Source organism: Panthera onca, chromosome A1, assembly GCF_046562875.1.
Source record: "Panthera onca isolate mPanOnc1 chromosome A1, mPanOnc1 haplotype 2, whole genome shotgun sequence".
NCBI lineage: Eukaryota > Metazoa > Chordata > Mammalia > Carnivora > Felidae > Panthera > Panthera onca.
The window spans coordinates 121,967,878-121,984,084 of record NC_138339.1 but is presented as its reverse complement, the minus strand read 5'-3'; the positions used below and the strand labels follow the sequence as shown (position 1 = coordinate 121,984,084).

The following is a 16,207-nucleotide window of genomic DNA, read 5'->3' as shown; positions in this document are numbered from 1 at the left end:
AGGCTGAGCTGAGGAGGGAGCTCCTGGGACAGGTCTCCCTCCTCCCGCCCCACTCCAGGCTGCCTAGGTCCTGAAACTGGTCCTGCCCTCCCTACCTGCAGGCCTTTTCTCTGCCACTCTTTCTTACTGCTTTGGCCTTCCCTCAGTCTCTTATCTCAGTTTGTGGTCTTTGCCTCTCACTCTCTTTCTGTCTCTTAGTTTCTGTCTTTATTGCTGCATCTTGGTCCCTGCCGTTTGTGTCTACTTGCCCTGATCTGTGCCTTGCACTGCACCTGCCATCTTGGGTGCTCAATAAATGTGGAATTAATGAATAAATATGACTCTTCCTTAGTCTCAGTCTCTGTTTCTTTTCTGTCTGTTTCTGCCTCCCACTCTCTTTCCTTGAACTCTTTTCTTTTCCTCTTTCCTAGTGTCCTTATGTTCCTCTGTCTCTAGTCTCTTGGTTTCTCAACCTCTTGCTATTTCTGCTTTCCTCTTTGTTCTCAGCCTATGTCTTTTTCCTTGTCTTTGTGTGTGTCTGTTTCTGTATTTCTAAGTGTGTAGTCTGTGTCTGCATTGCTGAATCTCTTCCTGTTACTCTTTGTTTCTCTCTGTTTCCCTTTTATCCTGTCTCCTACTCTTTGTCTCTGTCTCTCATTTTTTTGTACTTGTGGGCAAGCCAGCACACACATCCCCTCACCTCCCGCCCACAACTCTCTCCCTGTCCCTGTCCCTCACATACAGAGTCTTTGATCAGTGCTCACCACCACATACTCCTCTATCCAGGCTGTCCCAGCTGTTCATTTCAGTTGAGTATGAATTCCTGCTGAGACAGGAACCTCCTGCGGGTGGTGGGGAAGGAAAAAGCAGAAAGATCTTTAGTTGGTCTGAGGGAAGTGGGGTGGGCTTTGGGCCAGTTCTCCCTGTTAGAAGTCAGGAGCCTAGAGGAGTCCAAGGAACCCAGGAGAGAGAGAGGGCAGAGCTTAGGTCACCTTCCTCTGCCTCCTTGATGGTCAGGCACTTGCTGCCCACATTTTCCCAAATGTTAGAGTTGGTGAGCGTTCACTGCCACAAGAATCCAGGAGACCTCAGCACATGCCAGGGAGGTAGAGACTCCACCTCCTTGGCATGTGCAGTCCTGCACATGTATGAGGAACTCAAGATGCTTCCTAGAAGGCCTTCAGAAGGCAGAAAAACCGTTGGTTTGGACTGTCTTTGCCCCTCCCTTGACCCCATCTGTCTCCTTTTTCTCCAGTGGCCTTGCCAGCCTTTCTGTATAGCTTATCCATTAGGTCATTCATATGTTTATTCATGTATTCATTCACGCATCACCTACTTATTGGGCATCTACTATGAACCAGGCCATGTTCTAAACACTGTCCTGTAAGAATGAACAAGCAGACATGATCTTTGAGCTCATAGACTTCCAGGCTAGCAGGTGAGACAACAAATTGCAATAAAAAATGTCTAGTTAGAAATCATAGCAAGTTCTCAGAAAAAGAGGGTCATATGAGTGTAATCGTGGGGGGAAGGGTAGAGAAAGCCTCCAAGAAGAAGTGACATTTGAGCTGAGGTGATGAGAGGTACTGGGCAAATTGTGTCCCCTTTACCCACCTCTGCTGCAGACTGTATACTGGCCCTGAAGCAGAATTCAGTGCTGAACCTAGAAGTCCCACAGATTGCTTCTGTTGTCCCCTCTGGGTTGAGCACCGTACCCCTGCCTCAAGTCCTTTGTCATCAAATGAAAGACTTGGTGGCCTGAAATATAGGAGCTCTTGGGGAGATGTAAGGGAAGGTTCCCTTCCTTAGTTAAGTTGAGGGGGATGGACAGACATTTCTGATGTAGTTCCAAAATGGCCCAGGTGAAATAAACATTAAGGGCCCAATCCAACAACTATACCTTTTCTCCTTCATTTATTCCATAGTTAGTAAGCACCTACTGTAGGCCAGGTGGTGTTTTAGAGGTAGGAGATGACAAAATAGGCCTGCTCCCTGCCCATAAGGAGCTTACCATGTGTTGAGTAAAGCAAATATTAACTAAATACCAAAGTAAATGTAAGATCACAGCTATTGTAAGTGCTATAAAGTGCACTACCTGGTGGTGAGGGCCTACAGTAGGGATTTGCCCTGGTAAGGGAGCAAGGGGACCTCTAGGAGGAAAGGAGATTGTGCTGAAATCTGAAGGGTTTCAAATTAACCAGCTCAAGCAGAGAGGGAAGAGCCTCCACACAGGCCTTGTGGTTAGGCCTCTCAAGATCAACAGACTGACAGGGTACTTTGTCTTTGCTGTTGTTATGATGAGTAAATCTGAGTGGAAGGATGAAGAAAGGAGATTTATCCAGTCTAACTCTGGCTCCAGCCCTCCACTGCTTCTCTGCTCCACTCCCCTCCACTGCACCATCTTGGCTACTGGCACACCATGCACAGCAGGGTTAGTGTTGAGATGAACCTAGTTCAAGTTCAAGTCAGCACTGGGTCACATTGCCCAGACAAAAGGGGGAAAGACATGTTCTGAAGTCCCTGCCTGCCAGGTGCTCCTCCTCCCAGCCACTGTCCCATCTCAAGTCATCTTTTTGGCTTCTTATCTCAACAGCTGTTATCTCAAGCTCCGAACCCAGCAAGCCACTTGTCCCTTCTCACACAGTAACACAGGCTCCACCCTGCAGCTGTTCCCAGTCTCTGCACAGTGAGAGTCTCCATTTAGCTTGTCCTGGTCTCCACTCTGTTCTCCTTTGATGGCTCCACACTACCCTTCCATCCCCCTCCTCTGAGAAACACTATCCCTGCTCTCCCTCAGTTGAGGCAGCCATTCAGCAGACAAATAGCAACTTAGTTTTGAGTTTTGGTTTTTTTTTTTGCTTATAAAATAATACATGTTCATTGTAGAAGCATGGGAAATAGAGAAAAATTTTTAAAAGAAAAAGGACTCGAATTTCACAACCCAGAGAAACCCCCATTAAAATTTTTTGAATATGAAATTTTCAAATTTGTACAAAAGTAGAACGGTATAATGAACCTCTATGATCCCACTGTTCAGCTTCACCTAATGCCCTACGTTGTTTCACTTCAGTCTCCACCCTGTTACCCCCGTGAATTACTGTGAAACAAATCTCAGCCATCATATAATGTCATCTGACTCTTCACGGTCTTAAACAGACAATTCTTTTACATACAGAAGCATTAACAATAATATCAATAAACTAATAATATATTAATACTAAGTAATATAATATTAATAAACTAGTATCATCAAATATCTAGTCTGTATTGACACTTCCCGTTATATGTCTCTCTCTGGTAATTCATTTGCATGCTTATCCAAATTAAGACCCACATTTTGTATTTGAGTGTTTCAAATCTCTTAAGCTCTTTAATATTTTCACATGTGTATTTTATTATATTATTTTCTTTTTTTTTAAATTTTTTTTTTTCAACGTTTATTTATTTTTGGGACAGAGAGAGACAGAGCATGAACGGGGGAGGGGCAGAGAGAGAGGGAGACACAGAATCGGAAACAGGCTCCAGGCTCTGAGCCATCAGCCCAGAGCCTGACGCGGGGCTCGAACTCACGGACCGCGAGATCGTGACCTGGCTGAAGTCGGATGCTTAACCGACTGCGCCACCCAGGCGCCCCTTATTATATTATTTTCTTAATGTTTGTTTATTTTGAGAGAGCATGAGTGTGAGTTGGGGCAGGGCAGAGAGAGAGCTGGAACAGAAGATCCACCTGTATCTGTTCTCTTTGCAGTATACCACAATTTTCCCATGTCAGTAAAAAAAAAACAAAAAACAAATTCAAAGTTAATTGTTGCGTAACAGCCCCTTATATGGACATATAATGTATATTTTAAAAGGCTGACAGGCTTTTACTACCTTAAAAAAATTCAGACGTGTTTATATTTTAACATAGTTAAATCCAGGCTGTTGTTAGAGGTGACTTTCCCAGACTTTTCTTTTTTTTTTTGATCATGCTGCAGGGAGCATTTTTCCATAGCCCATCTTCTGGGATGTTCCCTCACACACCCATCCAGTGCACCAGAATACAAACTCCTTACGGCAAAACTCTATCAGCTTTTATATCTCAGGGTTTACCATAGTCACTGACACATAGTGGATGCTTGGAAAATGGTGAATTAGAGATAGTCAGTCCCCTCTACTTTTATTGTTCAACATCTCCTAAATCCTGGAAGAGTCTCCTATCCCCATTGCTGCCTCTCTGCTGAAGTCCAGTGTGGTGTCATGTATAAGAACATAGGCTTCAGATTCACATTAGGCCTCTTTCAGGCCATAGCTCTGCCAGTTATTGGCTGTGAGAATTTGGGAGTCTCTTAACCTCTCTGAGCCCTGGATTCATCTACTGAAAAATAGGGATAATCATAATAACACTGACCTGCAGGTGGTTCTGAGGCTTAATTTGGCTATATATACACACACACACATACACACACACACACACACACACACACACACACACACACACACATATATATATATATATATATATAGGAAGAACATAAATATATTCTCTTCCAGAGAATAGGAAGCTCTCAGCAAATTGTTCAGAAAGAAGTCAAAGATCTGGCAACCTGCCCATCCATTTAGCCTCCAGCCTTCAACCATTGCCCAAGAATCCTCCTTATAGCCCAGCCCATTATGGTTCCAGGCCTACCCCTCCACTCACCTCTGTTCCCTCAGCACCACTCCCCAGTCTCCACTGGGCATCCCCCTAACCAGGTATCTGACCCTCTTGTCTCCCCTGGAGCCCTTCTCTCTGCTTCCCCTCCATGACAACTGTTCTCCCCACTCTATCCCAGTTAGGCTTCTCCTCTAGGCATGAGCCCATCTGCCTGAGGCCTCTGCCTTCCAGCACGTCCAGTGACAGCAGGACTGCAAGTAAAGACCCCTGGATTCCCACGGAGACAGAGGTGGCTGAGGCCGCAGCACTGGGCTCCTGTCCTCCTAGAGGGACCCTTCACCCTTAGTCCTCTCCCAGGAGCAAAAGCAGTCTTTAAATTCTTAAATCCCATCATGACACCCCCCTCCCTTTAAACACCTCAGTGACTTCTCAGAGCTCTTAGGATGAGACCAAAGTTTTTAGTGTCCATTTTACAACCTCAGCCCCTGACACCATCTCCCCTTGGGATAGTCACACTGGCTGCCCTTAGTCCACTGAACTGGCCAAGCATTTCCCAGCCTCAGAGGCTTGGGGCACGTTCCTCACTCTGCCTGGAAAGCTCTCTCCCACAACACAATACTTTCTCCTAGATACTTCATTTTACTTCTCAACATTTTACTTTGAGATGTTTCAAGCTTGTCAAAAAGTTCACTTGTCGAAATAGTGTGATGAACTCAGACATACTGTTTTTACCTAGATTAATCAGTTGTTTGTATTTTGCATTTTTTTTCTCTCTCTCTCTCTCTTTCCACACACATACTACACTTTTTTTTCTGAATATTTGAGAGTTGCAGACGTTGTAGTATTTGAAAAACTTTAGTATACACCTCCTAATAACAGTAACATTCTCATACAAACCATACAAGAATGATCACGTTTGGGAAATTTAACAGTAGTGTAATAACATGTAGTCCACTGGCAGATTTTCATAAATGTTCTCCAAATGTCCTTTTAATTTGTTTGGTATTTTTTTTTTTTTAAAGCAAGCTCTATACCCAATGTGGGGCTTGAACTCATGATCCTAATATCAAGAGTTGCATGGTCTACCAACTGAGCCAGTCAGGCACCCCTGATGTTTTTTTTTTTTTTTTTTTTTTTTTTTTTTTTTTTTTTTTCAATTTGGGATTCAATCAAGGAGCATGAATTACCTTTGCTTGCCCTATTGCTTTCGTCTCCTTTAATGTAGAACAGTCTCCTTACTTTTTTTGTCTGTCTGTTTTAATGACATGGACATTTTTTAGAGTCCAAGCCAGTTGTCTTTTAAAATGTCCCACAATCTGGGGCTCCTGGGTAGCTCAGTTGGTTGAGCATCTGACTTCAACTTAGGTCATGAACTCATGGTGTCAGCACCAAACCCACTTTGAATCCTCTGTCCTCCTCTATCTATCTGTCCCTCTCTCCCTCTGTCTCAAAAATAAACACTTACAAATAAATAAATAAAATGTCCCATGATCTGGATTTGCTTATCATTTTCTCACAGTGAAATCAGGTTAACAACGATTTTGGTAGGAATACTGACTGGGTGACATTGTACACCTCCCACAGCATTACGTCAGGAATCATTACATGTCATTTTGTTCAGCTATCAGGGATACTCACTTTGTTCACTTAGTTAAAGTGGTATCTTCAGATCTCTCCATTACAAATATATTTTAAAATATTTGTGATTAATAAGTACTCTGTGTGTGATATTTGAGACTGTGCAGCAACCTTTCAGTTTTAATATTTTAATATTCACCAGTGATTGGTGGTTACAAGGTGGTGATTTTCTGTCATTCCTCCTACCTTTGTTTATATGGAATTGTCTTACAGATTACCTGGAAATTTATTCAGATGTGAATTCCCTGTCTTCTAATTTCCCTTTTCCTCAGGGAAGCTTGGACTGATTGAGCTCCCTAGCCCTTACTAAATCAAGACTCCCTTATACACCCTGCTCTTTGCCCCCATGGCACTTGTCACAGTTACCATTAAATAATTGTGTGATTATTTAATGTCAGCCTCTCAGTATATAGACCATGAGCATCACAGAGACTATGTCAGTCACGTTCACAACTATAACCCCAGTATCTTGCCCATTGTCTGGCACACAGTAATTGGTCAGTAAATGTTGGTTGAATAAATGGACACAGAATTCCAACTGTTGTCACTCTGAGAGAGAAATGAGGCTCCTACTTTCCCTTCAACCCTGTCTGATGTGAGGGTATAGAGGACACATAGAGCAGCTGCACTCTGGCCAAGCCTTAGACTAAGTCCACCTACCTGAGGATGGAGAATCCCAGATCAGGGGAAACCGTAAGCAGGGACAGAACTTGGAAAAATTGTAAAGCATTTCTTGGCTGTGCTCACCCACCATGACAGAATACACCAACACGATCATGCTCTTGCTCTGTGTCCCTCTCATGCTTCCAAGGCCTGCCCTGCAGCCCTTACCCTGGTGCCAGATCCTTCCCTATGGTAACCTCACTCTCTTCGTGTGTTTTCCCCCCCATTCATTCAAGCAAGAAATACTTATTGATGAACTTTGGTGTTCCAGGTGGTGCCAAGGGTCACCTAATGGTGTGTGTGTCAGGGTGGCTCTTCCTTCCCTCAAAAACAGAAATAATATGATATTTCAGAATTCCAAAAAACATGGAAATACTCACTGTGGGAAAAATCTGAGTTGAGCTGGAATTTCTTCAGGTCATTTATAAGTTAGTGTTTTTAACAATCATCAATCACTTCGTGTTTTTCTCAATGCTTAGAGTGTCCAAAGGTTTTAATTAGGTACTTCAGCAGGAGGGGCGCAGACACCATCTTCTACAGACGGTGTAGACAGGTATAGCAGCAGGAGCCATGCGACCTGAGCTGCCTGGGGGAGGCACCTGGGCTGCGCTGGGGGGAGTTGCTTAGGAATACCTCTGACAAATTTTATTCATCTTAGCAAGGTAGAAGTTGGGAACTGGCAGTCTAGGGAACACCAGATTTGCTGTGAGAGGGAGCTTGAGGAATTAGGGAAGTGCCTCAGAAAAGGTTTGATTTCTATAGATGGTGCAAGGCAAGCAAGTATGCTAGGCAAAGGGATTTTTTTTCAAAGTATTTGCAAACATTACATGTTATAATCCTACAGGCCATCTTTGGGCATGGGATGGAGATATAGGTTACTAGATCTGGGAGCTCTAGGAGAGGACGGGAGAGGCGTGAACTAGGCTGGCCTGGGAGACTGTATTCACCATCCCACTCTCTCCTCAGCTCCCAAAATGGCGATGAAACCGGCACTTGGCCCAACAACCAGTTTGACACAGAGATGCTTCAAGCCATGATCTTGGCCTCTGCCAGTGGTAAGTTGTGCCACTGTGTGTGTGGGGATGGGGGACCTGGGGTTCTGGGGGGAATCCCACAGCCATCTGCCTTAAGGCTGGCTATCAACCTGCATGGTTTCTCTGGATCTTTCTCGGAGTCCCTGAGAGGACTCATAATTCCTGGACAAAAACCCAGGTTGAGAAACAGGTTCAGACTTCCTGGGATGCCTAGAAAAGAGTGAGAAAGGAAAGATTTATTGAGGGAATAGAGGGAGTGACGTTAAGAGTCCAGCTCCAGAAGGGGACCGCATGGGTCGGATCCTACTTCTGTCATTTATTATCTTTGTGAATTTGATCATTTTGCTTAATCTTGACAAGTATCAGCTTCTTAAGCCAAGAAAATGGAGACAGTGGCCCCAAAGCGTTGTTGTGAGGATTAAATGAGATGATAACACAAAGCACAAAGTACTGGACCTGTGACGTACAGGCCCTTCCCTCCATGGTTGTGGGCGTGGATACTCCCAGCACAGAGAACACATTTGGATATGTGAGACCCCTTCCCTTTGTTGTTGCCCCACCTCCAGAGCAGGATTTTGATTTTCCTAGAAGGCTAACAGAACTTCACATGCAACAGAGATTCAGCCAATGGTTTTTGTCCCTGAACAGTCAGAAGGGTCCTGAGTAGGGCAAACAGAAAAACAGAATGATGTTAGTACTTAAGAGCACAAGCTTTGGAGGCAGACCAACCTGGACTCAAATCTCAGCACCCACACTTAGCCATGAGTCCTCAAGGAAGCCCCTCTGGGCTTCACTTTCAGTGACTATCACATGAGAACTAGAACAGATCTTGCTGGTGTTATGAGGGCCCAATGCAAGGCCTTAGCATGGGGATGACAGAGTAAGGCACAATAGGTAGTGGCCAAAATTGATTACCTCTTATCTTGTTTGACCCATAAAAGGCAGATTGAGAATAATGCCTGTTCATAAGGACTAGTTTTAGGAGCAGCACATCTTGGGCTTCCTATGAAGGCTGTCAGGGCGTTAGACCCTGGGCTTACTTAGTGCAGTGAAATCCTCTGTCTGGCCTGTAGCACGTGTGGAGGGCTGGGACAGAACCCGGTAAAATCAGAACAATAACTTTCAAATCATACCTATGTTCTGTCCTGGGTGCATGCTAGGCCTCACATCAATTCATCCTCTTAACCAGCTCTGCAAAGCAGGTCTGTGATTACTTACATCTGACAGATGAGAAAACTGAGAAATCCCTTGCTCCAAGGTCCCCATTTTGAGATGCAGATTGGGGATTCTAACCCAGTCTGACTCTCAAGTTCACGCGTTTGCTTTTGCAGTGACCATGTCTGCCTTTAGATGCAGCCTACGTTTCCCTTTTAGCTGAATAGGTGTAGAGGCTAAACTCCTCTTACTGTCTTGCTTTATTCTCCCAGACTAGAGGTGCCAGATAAAACACAGGAAGCTTGGTTAATTTTAACTTCACGTGAACAACAAATAATATTTTAGCATAAGTAGGTCCCAAACATGAGTATTGGGACATACTATATTAAAAAAGAAAAAAACCTGCTCATTGTTTATCTGAAGTTCAGATTTAATTGGGAGTATTCTGCATTTTATTTGTTAAATTTGGCATGCCTCTCCCAGATGTCTGTGAGGTTAAGTGAAGCCAGGCCTGTGGTAGTTCACGTGAAGGGGGAGAGGAAGGGGAAAGTGACCAGGGCAGCAAGCCTTCCGGGACAGAACTGGCCCAGGTCTGGGGTGGGCAGGGGATTGTACTTCTGGAGGGGCCAGATACTGAGTATGAAAGAGGCAGGTGGGTGGCTCTAGGAGATACCAAGTCAGGTTCTTGAGGGAAGTAGGCAGACAGGTATATTTAACTGTTGTGGGTTTTAGCATTACATGAAGGAAGGAGGCTTTTGGCCTAAATCCAGATTTAAGAAACAGAAATGGAATCAGTATTTATGGCCTAAAACCCCCCAGGGTCCCCTCCCTTGTCAGGGCTCCACCCCTCTGGTCCACACAGCATCTGACCTGAGTGTAGGCTAGGGCCTTGGGGAATGATCCAGAGGGTTGAAGTGGCAGGGTCAGGCTCTACTCCCACTTTCACACCCGCTTCTCTGCCCTGAAGCCAGAGAGGTTCCTGGAGTCCAGCCCAGCCTGGCTAAGGGGCTGCTGAGGGGAAGTAAGTAAGAAGGAAAGTAAGTACACTTGGGAGGCACTTTAAATAAACACTTGGGGGGAAGTGTGCTCTCAAGGAGGTTCTGATTTGCGGTTCAACTGACTCTGGATTAGCTTGACCAGGCCTCCCTGTCTGGAGGTGCTGTCTCAGCCCTGAGCTGGGGTGGGAAGGGAGGCTGTGAGGCCAGGAGCTGGAGAGGAGGCCAGTGACCTTTACCCTTTAGGCCAGAGTTTGCCTAGGTTCTTTCTTAATGCCTTTTTTTTTTTCCTAAGATTTAATTTTTAATTTTTATTATTTTTGTTTATTAAATATTTATTTATTTTGAGAGAGAGCATGAGTAGGGGAGAGGCAGAGAGAGAGAGAAAGAGGGAGAGAGAGAGAATCTCCAGCAGGCTCCACACTGTCAGCACAGAGCCCCACATGGGGCTTTATTCCACAAACCGTGAGATCTTGACCTAAGGTGAAATTAAGAGTTCAGCTGAGCCACCATCAGGTGCTCCAGATTTTATTTTTAAGTAATCTCTACACCCAACGTGGGTCTCGGACTCATAACCCTGAGTTCAAGAGTTTCATGCTCTATTGACTGAGCCAGCCAGTCACCCCTTTCTGGCTGCTTTTTAAAGAATGTTTCTCTATAGAATGGAAAAGATCTTGGTCCCTGCTCACTGTGTGCTGGGGGGAGGTAGAAGGAGGCACCGATGAAGAATTGATTCTACAGAAGGTCAGAGGCTGCAATCCACCATCTCCACCCTCAGACCTACAGATGGGGAAATGGAGGCCTGAGTTGTGCAGGGCCTCTGCCAGGGTCACCCAGCTTTCTTAGTGACAGCGCTAAACAGAAGGAACTCTAGTGTCAGCCTTTTTCTGTTATGCCCTGGATTTGCACATCTTCTCTCTCCTGGTCCAGCCCAACCTCAAAGTCCCCCACAGAGCCTGGGCCAGCATCAGGCCTGTGCTTCTGGTGGGAGGTGGCAAGAACTGGCTTTGTCATTTCCACCTCCTTGGGGTGCTCCTTAGAGATCTGGGATGCCAGTGGGATGTGGGTGGGCTTTGCCTCCAGTTACCAAGTCAAGCCCTTTGTGCCCTTCTGTTTCTACCTCCCTTCTCCCTGGTTCTCCCCATTTCTGCGTGCACGCACATGCGTGTGCATGCGTGTGTGTGTGTGTTATGTGTATATGTGTATGTATGTGTGTGTCCCCCTCTCTCTCCCTCTCTGGCGCCTCTGAAGTCTCCCGTTTAGCCCCTAAATCACTCTGGAATCCTAGCTCTTTGAAGCAGAATCTAGGCCCCTTCCCCCACCCCTTCATTCCCAGGCTGGAAGAGGGTATGCTGAAGGGGAGGGTAAGCTTGGCTCCATCCTGGAGTTAATTAGGGAAAACGTTGAAAAAGTCAATGGAATGAAAGGGCTGGGGGAGGGGAGCAGTCTGGGGAAAGAGAGAAGGAAGTGGGCAGCTGCTCCCTCCCACCCAGCCTTTCACACACACCCCAAAGCCCTCAAATCCCGGGATTTGGGACTTGAAATGGAGATTGTAGAAACCCGAGCATTGGAGTGAGGAGGCAGAAAGACCCAAGGCTTTTCTCTCTGTTCCCTTCTCCTGTGCCCTTCCCCCTCTTGGGCTGGTTTTTAAAATAGTTCCTGTCTATTTCTCAATCCCTGGTTAGTGTCCCAGGATTAGTCAGCCTCTCCGGCTTTAGTCACCCTCTCTACCCACTCCCAGGGTCTAGCGTAGAGTAAAGGGAGGCTGGGAGGAGAACTCTTGTCAGCTGGGCTGGGGCTTGGCTGGGAATTCCAGGGGCTTTAACCCTCCCACTGCCAGAGGACTCCAGCAGGAGCCCTTGTGAACTCAGGCTGAGTCCGGGAAATTCCTGGTTTTCCTTGCTGCACCCAGGGAGCATGTAGAGTAGAAGTAACAACACACACAGTATGGTGGTGATGATGTGAGCGCTGCACCCAACACTGAGTGAGCCCTTACCAAGTGCCTGTGGACTCATGAAGCACTGTCTCATTTGAGCCTCACAAAAACCCAATGGGATAAGTGATCCTGTGCTTTTCTACCTTCAGTGTGCCTAAAAATCACTTGGAAATCTTGTTAAAATGCAGATTCCAAGTCTCCATTTCTAACAAGCTCTCAGGGTGATGCTAAGCTAGAGCCAGAATACTTCTCTAGACCCCGTTTTTTCTTGTATACAGTAGGAAGTTGGGCTTGGGGTGTTGTCTGATGTTCCATAGCTCTGATACTGTGAACCTCTGTCAACCTTGTACCTAAGATACCTGGTCGCAGAGAATGGGCCAAGTGGGTGATGGGTATTAAGGAGGATACTTGTGATGACCACTGGGTGTTACAGGTCAGTGATGAATCCCTAAATTCTACACCTGAAACTAATGTTAACCATATATGTTAACTAACAAGAATTTAAATAAAAATTTGAAATCCAAAAGAGAAATAATAGATATCTGGTCCCGGAATCATCTTTTTAGCCTCCTAGAACATGGCTCATTTTGTCTTCTGTCCTCCTCCTTTATCCTCAGAGTGATAAGATCCAACTTGATGGTGGTAGTGGTGACTCTCTCTACAGTATATGTTGAGATACACTTAGCCACCCCTGCTTTAACCTGTGATGGCTGGTGTGGCTTTGAGTTAGTCTTTTACCTTCTCTGAGCCTTGCTTTCCTCATATATAAAGTAAGGATAAATACCATACCTCACTGGGTTGTCTCATTGAGGTGAAAGCCATCATGCACGTGCAGTATCTAGCAGAGTACTTGGCACAGAATAGTTGACACTAGTCAACTCCTGTCGCTGTTATGAAATGAATACCTGCAAAGCCCCCTGACCCCCTGCTAACAACAGAACTGCTGAGTGCCCCCACTCTGTGGGCACCGGCTGGTGAAGGATAGGAGGACACACAGGCCCTAGTTGGAGCCCCCCAGGAGACCACAGTCTAGTGTGGAGACCAGAGAGGCTCCCGTGAGAAGGGTTAGGGCAAGGACTGGAGAGCTTTTATTTATGCCCTGAAAAATAACAGCATGTTTCAGGCCCTACATAATCTTGGTTAGTCTTCACCCAAACCAGAAGAGGTAGTTGTTATTTTTACCTTTTCATAGATCAGGAGACATAGGGATTGCCCCCAATTGGTTAGTAGGTAAAAGAGCTAGGAATCAAACCCAGCTGGTCTCACTCCAGAGCCACTTACCTCTGCCTCTTTGTTAGAGGGTATTAGAGGGTATTTATCAAAAGGTGTTTATCCCCCTTTGATAGAGATGATATTCCCAGGGCTCATTGTGGTCAGGGCTGGGCGCTCTGCCCATTAACTGGTTGTGCTATAAAAGAGGGACCCAGAGTTTAGCTCTTCACCTTCCTCTCTCTCTTGCAGAAGCTGCTGATGGGGGCTCCACCCTGGGAGGGGGCGCTGGCACCATGGGCCTGAGTGCCCGCTACGGGCCCCAGTTTACCCTGCAGCACGTGCCGGACTACCGCCAGAACGTCTACATCCCCGGCAGTAACGCCACACTGACCAACGCAGCTGCCAAGCGAGATGGCAAGGCCCCCACCGGTGGCAATGGCAACAAGAAGAAGTCAGGCAAAAAAGAGAAGAAGTAACGTGGAGGCCAGGCCAAGAGCCACGGGGCAGCTTCCCTCCCCAACCAGCCCAGCCTCTCCGTATCTGTACCCAGGCCTCATATTTTCAGGGCTCACCCCCAGATACTGGTAGGGGTCCAGGCCATGCTCCCTTTGAGAAACAGAAACAAGTGCCCAGTCAACACCCCCCTCTCTGCCCCCAAGGGATTGAATATGCAAAAGGGAGTTCTGCTGGGAACCCCCATCCAGTTAATTGCTGTGCCCATGGGGGTAGTGGGGTTAGTGTAGACACCATTTATCACACCCCCTTTAGTTACAGCTGAACTTTGCCATCTTCCAAATTCAATCAGGCCCATCCACAATTCCCTGCCTCGCTCCTGTCACCCCACCCCCTCAGCAGCTCCTCTTTCTTGAATAAGGTGGTTGGGGTGTTGAGGTACCTGGTGACCTAAAAAGGCTCGTAGTTCTGAAGAGTTGGAAGGGCGTCATAACCTCTTGGCCTCTCCAGTTCTCAGACTGCCCCCAAAGCATGGTTTGGTGCCCGTCCCTTCATCTCCTTCCAGAGCCCAAGACCAAGCTCAAGTTTTGGCAGACATGGTCACCATTGCCATGGTACTGACGCTTGCTGGATTTAGGGAGGGCACTTTGCTACCGTGCCTCTTCCCAGCGCCCTTGGGACCAGTCTTTTGTTCTGTTTTTCATTGTTTGATGTTCCCGCTGCATGCCGTGACTTCCCCCTCTCCAAACAAGAGACTTCATTGCATGTTCCAAGACAGTATGGGGTGGTAAGATAAAGAAGGGAAGGGTGTGGATATAGGGGATGGACAAAGCTTGACTTGCCAGTTATCAGGATCTTGCAGAAGGCTCTGTGTCCCCAGGGTACTGGCCAGATCCCCAATTCCAGCCATAAACCAAGTACCAGGCTGGACTCTTGTTTACCACATTCAAGGCTTGCTCACTCACCTCAGGCAGTGAGCTTTGGGCTGAGCTATTAGCACCAATGGATTTAAACTGGCATTATAGTCAAAGGAAGGTCTGAGGACGTTTGGGACCAGGTCCCCTGGAGAGGTCAGAGGGCCCTCTGTGGGTGCTGGGTACTCCAGAGGTGCCACAGGTAGAAGAATCAGTGTGGCCCTAGCAGTGAGGCAGGGCCAGCTAGGTGGTTCTTGGTCCCTGGGTTGGGGAGGCGTGGAGCTACAGCAGGGACCAGGTGGACAGAAAGTCTTAGCCTAGGATCCGGGCTTCTCCACAGGGCCCCTGCACTCCTCCAGCCTCTCTTCCTTCATCTTGCCAGGTGCCATTTCTTCTCCGTGAAGGCCAATGCCCAGCCCCCCCCCCTCCCCCCCCCCCCCCCCCCCCCCCCCCGTCTGCTCTCTAGTGGCCAGAGCCTGGTTAAAGTCCCCCAGTGCCTCCTTGTGCATAGACCTTTCTCTGCCCATCCCCTTCTGCCCACCCCCTCCCCCAGGCCCGTACCTCCAGTGGGGCTGCGCAAGAACCCCACCCCAACCCTTACAGTAGTGTAGAGCCCCCTCCCTCTTTCGGCTGGTGTAGAATAGCCAATAGTGTAGTGCGGTGTGCTTTTCCGTGATGGCGGGTGGGCGGAGGGCTCCGCGCAGCCATCTGTCGTTGAATCCACCTGCAGCGGCCCGTGCTGTGTTTTGTGCTGTGTCCATGAGCTGCGGCGACCCCGTCCCCTGTACTGACTCCTATAAGTGCTTCTCTTCGCATAGTCATGTAGCTCCCCACCCACTCCCCTTCCTGTGTCTCACGCAAGTTTTATACTCTAATATTTATATGGCTTTTTTTCTTTGAAAAAAAAAATTAAAAGGTTTCTTCTGAAAGGTTGAACGGTTCTGTGTAAGAGATGGAGGCTCCTAGCATTTGTGGATGAAGTGCTAAGAGGTGTATGCTGGAAGAAAGGCGGGATCGCGAGGCTATTGTATTTGCATCTTGGTTTTGTGTCGCTGCCCTTGAGTGTGTGTGTGACAGTCAAATGTGGCTGTGTGTGCTTGCAATACTGTTGTGCATATGTAACAGTATACAATCGACTGTAATTGCGCTTGTGGATCGGTATACCGTTGTGTGTAATCGTTTTATGGGTCTGTTGAGGAGGGGGATCTCTGAGTGCTGCGTGGCGCTGTGCAGTTGAGCGTGCAATTGTATGCTTGTGGCTCTCTCTCCCTTAAGGTTCTAAGCACCAGTCTCCCGGCAGAAGAGGAGACTCCAGAGCGGGGGAGGACTGTGTTGGCAACGGCTACAGAGCTGGAAATCGGGTGGTGGACATTTCCTTAGTTTCCCCCTCTTCCCTGCTAAAATTAACACCCCACAGTGCCTTTGTGGGCTCCTTCCTAGGAGGGTGGATTCTCCTTTGACCACTCCCCTCCACCCTGGCTGCCTAGTGGCTTTGGGAACACCGTGCAAGAGGGCAGGCTACATATAGCCTGGGCCTTGGTTCACCCATCTGGAAGTCACCTTCCCACTCTCTGTGGCAAAGCCAAGGAAAG

The 16,207-nt window shown here is 47.1% G+C and overlaps 1 protein-coding gene across 24 annotated transcripts in view; it reads left to right on the top strand.

Annotated features, from left to right (window-relative positions):
- The window catches only part of LOC132675880 (protocadherin gamma-C4), a 176,218-nt gene extending 160,674 nt beyond the window's left edge, over positions 1-15,544 (top strand). For all 24 annotated transcript variants that reach the window (XM_078450230.2, XM_078450217.2, XM_078450220.2 and 21 more), the window contains 2 exons: positions 7,883-7,971; positions 13,498-15,544. In XM_078450230.2, the coding sequence (XP_078306356.1) occupies positions 7,883-7,971; positions 13,498-13,724 (316 nt within the window). In that variant the 3' untranslated portion in view covers positions 13,725-15,544. The remainder of the gene's footprint in view (positions 1-7,882; positions 7,972-13,497) is intronic.
- Positions 15,545-16,207: the final 663 nt, after the last annotated feature.